Here is a 9,178-nt window from a genome sequence, read left to right as displayed (position 1 = left end):
GCCTCCAATCTAGTAACCAAGCTTAGGTCCCTGGGACTGAACACCTTCCTCTGCAACTGGATCCTGGACTTCCTGACAGGCCGACACCAGGTGGTGAGGGTAGGCAACATCACCTCCGCCACCCTGACCCTCAACACCTAGGCTCCACAGGTGTGTGTTCTTAGTCCACTTTTGTACTTCCTGTTCACCCACTACTTTGTGGCTATGCATGACTCCAACACCATCATTAAGTATGCCAACGAAACAACGGTGGTAGGCCTGATCACTGACGACAGTGAGACAGCCTATTGGGAAGAGGTCAGAGACCTGACAGTGTGGTACCAAGACAACAATGTCTCACTCAACGTGAGCAAGACAAAAGAGTTGATCGTGGACCACAGGAAAAGGAGGGCTGAGCACACCCCCATTCACATTGATGGGGCTATAGTGGAGCTGGTTGAGAGCTTCCAGTTCCTCGTTTTCAAATCCCTAAGGACTTAAAATGGTCCAAACACACCAACACAGTAGTGAAGAGAGCAAGACAATGCCTATTCTCCCCCAGGAGGCTGAAAATGTTTGGGATGGGACCTCAGATCCTCAAAAAGTTATACAGCTGCACTATTGAGAGCATCCTGACTGGTTGCGTCACTGCTTGGTATGGCAACTGTTCGGCATCCGACTACAGGGCACTACAGAGAGTAATTATTTCTTTTGTGCTCGCCAGTTAGCTATAGTTACATGTCTATAGTTAGCAAGCAGTCTATGGTTAGCTAGCTGTTAGCAGCCAACGGCTAGCAGTTTCTTACTGGTGATAAAAACAGATGATTGCCATAATTTTTTCGAGACAATACTGAATTATGTAATGTAACAAATTTAACCTTGTAAACATTTGTGGTAATTCATGGTAACTGCATAAACAATTCATTTAGACTCGCCGTTTATTTGAAACAGGCGTTTATTTGCTGAAATGTGGGCCGTTGCCCCACGGAAGTTAAAAGACGACCTGGAACGCGACCACTCTGTCAAACACCATGCAGAAAGAAGTAATTTACGTCGCTCTTGAGAATACACGGAACCCAGTGTGTGTTCATTGAAGTGACAGAGCTACCAATGTAAAGGTCGTAGATTAACTGTTCTATTAGTTCGCTGTTCAAACTCGACTAAACCCACCAAGCCGTGCCAACGACGAAGAATGGATATTGTGCCAGTCAAAGGTGGAAGGATGGTTCAAAGTAATTAACTATCGGACGGGGACAGTGTAGGTGGCGCAGCGATGGACAAGGACGCACTCCACCAGTGCGAACTCATCCAGAATATGATCGAGATCTCCATCTCCAGTTTACAAGGACTCCGAACCAAATGCGCAGCATTGAGCGACCTCACTCAGCAAGAAATACGCACTTTGGAGGTACAGTATGGGTAGCATAGGCATAACATACACTTTGACTGCTATCATAATAAAGTTCAGCTTGTTGGTGTGTGTGTGTGCGTGCGTGCGAGGGAGAGTGAGTGAGTGATGGTGGAAAATGTAAATGTTTGATGTGTGTTGTTCTCATGATATAGGCTACTAGATAGTTTTTTTATATACAAAACGATAGACTAGACATTGCAGGCTCCACGTTCTTAAAATAAATACAAATAATACAGTAATCTGCTGCATGTAGGCCTGGCCTATAGATGAACTGTCCTTGATGTGCTGTAGGCCTATAGTAGGTATATTGTATTTAGGTTCAACTTCCTTGTTCCTTCCATGCCCATAATCAATAACAGTTTCGTAGCCTAAGGCAACACTCAACATGTCACACATCAAAACAGCCTAACAATCAAAGTTTCAACCAATGTGTTAAAACTGTTTATTACAGATTATAAACTAATAATTAACAGTTTATGAACTTTTAGAACTGTAAGACAGAAACATATTGATGAAAGGAAATGGGTTTACAATGAAGGATATGCCTAGCCACTTCCACCGCGATCCATTCACATTGTTAATCAACTAGGTATTACAAACGGAGCAACGTCCTTATAATGTAAAGCCCTTTAGCATCATACATACTGTACATGGAGACGCCAACTGTCATTATCATTGTAAGTTATTTTGTACATAATGTTTCTGCCACTGTATCTTATGACCGAAAAGAGCTTCTAGATATCAGGACAGCGAGAGGAAGAATTTACTTCAGATGCCCGACAAGGCCCTCATCCCCGTAATTCGCAGGATAAAGAGACAGAGACGGAGGAATCGTGTACGAAGATCCGGGTGCCTTGTTAGGATCCGTCGCCGAGAGGGTAATCTACCTTTACCATCGGTCCTATTAGCCAACAAACAATCAATTGATGATAAAATAGACAAACTACGATCATGTATGTCCCACCAATGGGACATTAAAAGCTGTAATATCTTATGTTTCACCAAGTTGTGGCTGAACGACGACATGAATAACATACAGCTGGCGGGTTTGAAGCTTTTTCGGCAGGATAGAACAGCGGCTTCTGATAAGACAAGGGGTGGTGGTGTAACGGCTCTTGTTGGTGGTAGGAAGAGTGGACCAAAGCGCAGCGTGGAAAGTGTTCATGATTCTTTTATTTAAAAAAATACTCAAACAAATTTTTAAAAAATGAAAGCGCACAGCACTGGTTTGTTGGCAAACTGGGGATACCGTGCGTAGAGCTGGCGCAGGATATCCTGGGCCGAAGAGACCGGAGACCAGGAGCGCTGAGCCGGCACAATCCATCCTGGCTGAATGCCCACTCTAGCACGGCAAATGCGGGGAGCTGGAACAGAGCGCACCGGGCTGTGAATGCGTACTGGAGACACTGTGCGCATCACCGCATAACAAGGTGCCTGACCAGTCACACGCTCCCCACGGTAAGCACGGGGAGTTGGCTCAGGTCTAAACCCTGACTCCGCCAATCACCCCGTGTGCCACCCCCCAAAACATTTTTTGGAGCTGTCTCTCGGGCTTCTGTCGTTGTCTTAACTCCTCGTATCGTCGCCGTTCCTCTCTTGCTGCCTCCGCCTGCTTCCATGGCAGGGTCTTGTCCCCTGCCATTACCTCCTCCCAGGTCCAGGATGTCCTCCACTCCCTTTTCTCCCAGGCACAGGATCCCTGCTCCTTCTGGCCACGCTGCTTGGTCCTTTGATAGTGGGATCTTCTGTAACGGCTCTCGTTGGTGGTAGGAAGAGTGGACCAAAGCGCAGCGTGGAAAGTGTTCATGATTCTTTTATTTAAAAAAATACTCAAACAAAATAACAAAAAAACGAAAGCGCACAGTTCTGTCAGGCAGAAACACTAAACAGAAAACAAGATCCCACAAAACCCAAAAGGAAAATGACAACTTATATGTGATCCCCAATCAGAGACAATGATAGACAGCTGCCTCTGATTGGGAACCACACCCGGCCAAAAACAAAGAAATAGAAAACATAGACTTTCCTACCCGAGTCACACCCTGACCTAACCAAACATAGAGAATAAAAAGGATCTCTAAGGTCAGGTCGTGACAGGCGGTCTATGTATATTTGTAAACAACAGCTGGTGCACGAAATCTAAGGAAGTCTCAAGGTTTTGCTTGCTTGAGGTAGAGTATCTCATGATGATAAGCTGTAGACCACATTTTTTGCTAAGAGAGTTTTCATCTGTTTTTTTCGTAGCTGTCTACATAACACCACAAACAGATGCTGGCACTAAGTCCTCACTCAATGAGCTGTATAAGGCCATAGGTAAACAGGAAGACGCTCACCCAGAGGCGGCACTCCTAGTGGCCATGGACTTTAATGCAGGAAAATTCAAATCTGTTTTACCTCATTTCTACCAGCATGTTAAATGTGCAACCAGAGGGAAAAAAACTCTAGACCACCTTTACTCCACACACATAGACGTGTACAAAGCTCTCCCTCACCCTCCAATTGGCAAATCTGACCATAATTCTATCCTCATGATTCCTGCTTACAAGCAAAAACTAAAGCAGGAAGCACCAGTGACTCGGTCAACAAGAAAGTGGTGAGATGAAGCAGATGCTAAGCTACAGGACTGTTTTGCTAGCACAGACTGGAATATGATCTGGGATTCTTCCAATGGCATTGAGGAGTACACCACATCAGTCACTGGCTTCATCAATAAGTGCATCGATGACGTCGTCCCAACAGTGACGTACATACCTCAACCAGAAGCCATGAATTACAAGCGACATCCGCACCGAGCTAAAGGGTATAGCTGCTGCTTTCAAGGAGCGGGACTCTAACCCGGAAGCTTATAAGAAATATCATGCCCTCTGACGAACCATCAAACAGCAAAGTGTCAATACAGGACTAAGATTGAATCGTACTTCACAGGCACCGAAGCTTGTCGAATGTGGCAGTACTATTACAGACTACAAAGGGAAGCACAGTCACGAGCTGCTCAGTGACACGAGCCTACCAGATGAGCTAAATTACTTCTATGGTCGCTTCGAGGCAAGCAACACTGAAGTATGCATGATAGCATCAGCTGTTCTGGACGACTGTCTTATCACGCTCTCCGTAGCCGATGTGAGTAAGACCTTTAAACAGGCCAACATTCACAAGGCCGCAGGGCCAGATGGTTACCAGGATGTGTACTCCGACCATGGGCTGACCAACTGGCAAGTGTCTTCACTGACATTTTCAACCTGTCTCTGTCTGAGTCTGTAATACTAACATGTTTCAAGCAGACCACCATAGTCCCTGTGCCCAAGAGAACACTAAGGTAACATGCCTAAATGACTACCGACCCGTAGGACTCACTTCTGTAGCTCACATCAACACCATTATCCCAGAAACCCTAGACCCACTCCAATTTGCATACCGTCCAACAGATCCACAGATGATGCAATATCTATTGCACTCCACACTGCCCTTTCACCGACTGCATCCTTATGTAATACATGTATCACTAGCCACTTTAACTATGCCACTTTGTTTACATACTCATCTCATATGTATATACTGTACTCGATACCATCTACTGTATCTTGCCTATGCTGCTCTGTACCATCACTCATTCATATATCCATATATTCTTTATCCCCTTACACTGTGTATAAGACAGTAGTTTAGGAATTGTTAGTTAGATTACTTGTTGGTTATTACTGCATTGTCGGAACTAGAAGCACAAGCATTTCGCTACACTCGCATTAACATCTGCTAACCATGTGTATGTGACAAATAAAATTTGATTTTCACACCTAGACAAAAGGAATACCTATGTGAGAATGCTATTCATTGACTACAGCTCAGCGTTCAACACCATAGGGCCTTCAAAACTCATCAAAGGAGATGATTGTGGACTACAGGAAAAGGAGGACCGAGCACGCCCCCCATTCTCATCGAAGCGCCTGTAGTGGAGCAGGTTGAGAGCTTCAAGTTCCTTGGTGTCCACATCACCAACAAACTAACATGGTCCAAGCACACCAAGACAGTCGTGAAGAGGGCACAACAAAACTTATTCCCCCTCTGGAGACTGAAAAGATTTGGCATGCGTCCTCAGTTCCTCAAAAGGTTCTACAGCTGCACCATCGAGAGCATCCTGACTGGTTGCATCACTGCCTGATAAGTCAACGGCTCAGCCTCCGACCACAAGGCACTACATCTAATCAAATGGATACCCAGACTATTTGCATTGCCCCCCTCTTTTTCGCGGCTGCTACTCTCTGTTTATTATCTATGCATAGTCACGTTAATAACTCTACTTACATGTACATAAACTCAGCAAAAAAAGAATCGTCCTCTCACTGTCAACTGCGTTTATTTTCAGCAAACTTAACGTGTAAATATTTGTATGAACATAACAACTGAGACATAAACTGAACAAGTTCCACAGACATATGACGAACAGAAATGGAATAATGTGTCCCTGAACAAAGGAGGAGTCAAAATAAGAGTAACAGTCAGTATCTGGTGTGACTACCAGCTGCATTAAGTATTGCAGTAAATCTCCTCCTCATGGACTGCACCAGATTTGCCAGTTCTTGCTCTGAGATGTTACCCCACTCTTCTACCTAGGCACCTGCAAGTTCCCGCACATTTCTAGGGGGAATGGCCCTGGCCCTAGCCCACCGATCCAACAGGTCCCAGACGTGCTCAATAGGATTAAGATCCGGGCTCTTCGCTGGCCATGGCAGAACACTGACATTGCTGACTTGCAGGAAATAACTCACAGAACAAGCAGTGTGGCTGGTGGCATTGTCATGCTGGAGGGTCATGTCAGGATGAGCCTCCAGGAAGGGTACCACATGAGTGAGGAGGATGTCTTCCCTGTAACGTACAGCGTTGAGAATGACTGCAATGACAACAAGCTCAGTCCGATGATGCCGTGACACACCGCCCCAGAACATGACGGACCCTCCACCTCCAAATTGATCTCTCTCCAAAGTACAGGCCTTCGGTGTAAGCCTAAATCCTTTGACGATAAACGTGAATCCGACCATCCCACTCATGAGACAAAACCGCAACTCATCAGTGAAGAGCACTTTTTGCCAGTCCTGTCTGATCCAGCGACGGTGGTTTTGTGCCCATAGCAACGTTGTTGCCAGTGAATTCTGGTGAGGACCTGCCTTACAACAGGCCTACAAGCCCTCAGCCCAGCCTCTCTCAAACTATTGCAGACAGTCTGAGCACTGATGGAGGGATTGTGCATTCCTGGTGTAACTCGGACAGTTGTTGCTGCCATCCTGTACCTGTCCCGCATGTACCGATCCTGTACAGGTGTTGTTACACGTGGTCTGCCACTGCGAGGATGATCAGCTGTCCCTCCTGCCTCCCTGTAGCGCTGTCTTAGGTTTCTCACAGTACAGACATTGCAATGTATTGCCCTGGCCACATCTGCAGTCCTCATGCCTCCTTGCAGCATGCCTAAGGCACGTTCACTCAGATGAGCAGGGACGCTGGTCATCTTTCTTTTGGTGTTTTTCAGAGTCAGTAGAAAGGCCTCTTTCGTGTCCTAAGTTTTCATAACTGTGACCTTAATTGCCTACCGTCTGTAAGCTGTTAGTGTCTTAACGACTGTTCCACAGGTAGATTTTCATGAATTGTTTTTGGTTCATTGAACAAGCATGGGAAACAGTGTTTAAACCCTTTACAATGAAGATCTGTGAAGTTATTTGGATTTTTACGAATTACGAATTCAGGACCCTGAAAGACAGGGTCTTGAAAAAGGGACGCTTCTTTTTTTGCTGAGTTACTTACCTCAATTACCTTGACTAACTGGTGCCCCTGCACATTGACTCTGTACCAGTACCCCATGTATGTAGCCTTGCTATTGTTATTTTACTGCTGCTCTTTAATCATTTGTTGCTTTTATTGATTTGGGGTATTTTTTTCTTAAAACTGCATTGTTGGTTAAGGGCTTGTAAGTCAGCATTTCACTGTAACCTGTTATATTTGGTGCATGTGACAAATACATTTTGATTTGATAGCATCACCTATTCCGTACAGGTCATATCAGGGACACTAAATTGGCCTACTAGCCTCTCTCCCATGGGATTGTTCAATTCAAAGCGCTGGAGAAGGCCGTCTAATCTGGATTTCTCATCGCTATTAATGTAGCAGCATCTAAATTTGGACTTCTCTCCCTCCCACACATTCTCAGTGCGGGCTGTTGAAAGCTAAAGATAGAGTGAGAAACAGTGGGAGGAGAGGAAGGAAGGGGAGAAAAAGGGGAATGAGGAAATAAGGGAGGAATATATGAAGAAGGAGATATCCAACATGGCTGTCTCTTATTGAAGCTGAATATCGAGGGGCTTCCTTTGAGACTGGACTGGGGGAACCAGGGAACCAGCAGACAACAACATGGTTACGAACAAAAGAGGCAGCCTAAGCCACTGCCAGGCCTTTCTCTCTTTCTCTGTATTTGTCTGTCCCTTTCCTCTCCCTCCCTCCTCTCTCCTCTCTCCCTTCTCCCCACCCCTCTCTCTTTCACTCCCTTTCTCTCTTTCTCTGTATTTGTCTGTCTCTTTCCTCTCCCTCCCTCCTCTGTCCCTTCTCCCCACCCCTCTCTCTTTCACTCCCTTTCTCTCTTTCTCTGTATTTGTCTGTCTCTTTCCTCTCCCTCCCTCCTCTCTCCCTTCTCCCCACCCCTCTCTCTTTCACTCCCTTTCTCTCTTTCTCTGTATTTGTCTGTCTCTTTCCTCTCCCTCCCTCCTCTCTCCTCTCTCCCTTCTCCCCCCTCTCTTTCACTCCCTTTCTCTCTTTCTCTGTATTTGTCTGTCTCTTTCCTCTCCCTCCCTCCTCTCTCCTCTCTCCCTTCTCCCCCCTCTCTTTCACTCCCTTTCTCTCTTTCTCTGTATTTGTCTGTCTCTTTCCTCTCCCTCCCTCCTCTCTCCTCTCTCCCTTCTCCCCCTCTCGCGTTCACTCCCTTTCTCTCTTTCTCTGTATTTGTCTGTCTCTTTCCTCTCCCTCTCTCCCTTCTCCCCACCCCTCTCGCGTTCACTCCCTTTCTCTCTTTCTCTGTATTTGTCTGTCTCTTTCCTCTCCCTCTATCCCTTCTCCCCCCTCTTTCACTCCCTTTCTCCTTTTCTCTGTATTTGTCTGTCTCTTTCCTCTCTCTCCCTCCCTCCTCTCTCCCTTCTCCCCACCCTCTCTCTTTCACTCCCTTTCTCTCTTCCTCTGTATTTGTCTGTCTCTTTCCTCTCCCTCCCTCCTCTATCCCTTCTCCCCCCCCTCTTTCACTCCCTTTCTCTTTTTCTCTGTATTTGTCTGTCTCTTTCCTCTCCCTCCCTCCTCTCTCCTCTCTCCCTTCTCCCCACACCTCTCTCTTTCACTCCCTTTCTCTTTTTCTCTGTATTTGTCTGTCTCTTTCCTCTCCCTCCCTCCTCTCTCCCTTCTCCCCACCCCTCTCTCTTTCACTCCCTTTCTCTCTTTCTCTGTATTTGTCTGTCTCTTTCCTCTCTCTCCCCCCTCCCCCCCCCCCTCGTTCACTCCCTTTCCCTCTGTTTATTCTCTACCCCCCCTTTCATCTCGAACCCACAATAGGCCTGTCTGTCTGTATAGGGTGGTCAGGCCTGAGCTAAGTGGCTGCATGGGGAATTGGGTTACTCAGGTCTGTCCATGTAAACGGCCTGTATTGTGTTTACATTGGATATTGGAGATGAGCAGCACTGTTCTACACTGTCATTGTCATAAAGCAATGGATAAAGGACTCTGACCACAAGGGGCAGATATTATGTCCGTCAGGACAGGTGT

At 46.2% G+C, this 9,178-nt stretch overlaps 1 protein-coding gene across 2 annotated transcripts in view; it reads left to right on the top strand.

Annotated features, from left to right (window-relative positions):
* Nucleotides 1–1,010: 1,010 nt before the first annotated feature.
* LOC135546565 (kinase suppressor of Ras 1-like) overlaps nucleotides 1,011–9,178 on the top strand; it is a 53,171-nt gene continuing 45,003 nt past the window's right edge. Inside the window, exon 1 of one of the 2 annotated variants that reach the window (XM_064975100.1) lies at nucleotides 1,011–1,387. In XM_064975100.1, the coding sequence (XP_064831172.1) occupies nucleotides 1,253–1,387 (135 nt within the window). In that variant the 5' untranslated portion in view covers nucleotides 1,011–1,252. Of the gene's footprint in view, nucleotides 1,388–2,210; nucleotides 2,269–9,178 lie in introns of those variants that run through there. The other variant, XM_064975102.1, reaches the window with a different exon arrangement.

This window comes from Oncorhynchus masou, chromosome 9 (genome assembly GCF_036934945.1).
Source record: "Oncorhynchus masou masou isolate Uvic2021 chromosome 9, UVic_Omas_1.1, whole genome shotgun sequence".
Classification (NCBI taxonomy): domain Eukaryota; kingdom Metazoa; phylum Chordata; class Actinopteri; order Salmoniformes; family Salmonidae; genus Oncorhynchus; species Oncorhynchus masou.
This window is presented reverse-complemented; position numbering and strand designations above follow the sequence as displayed.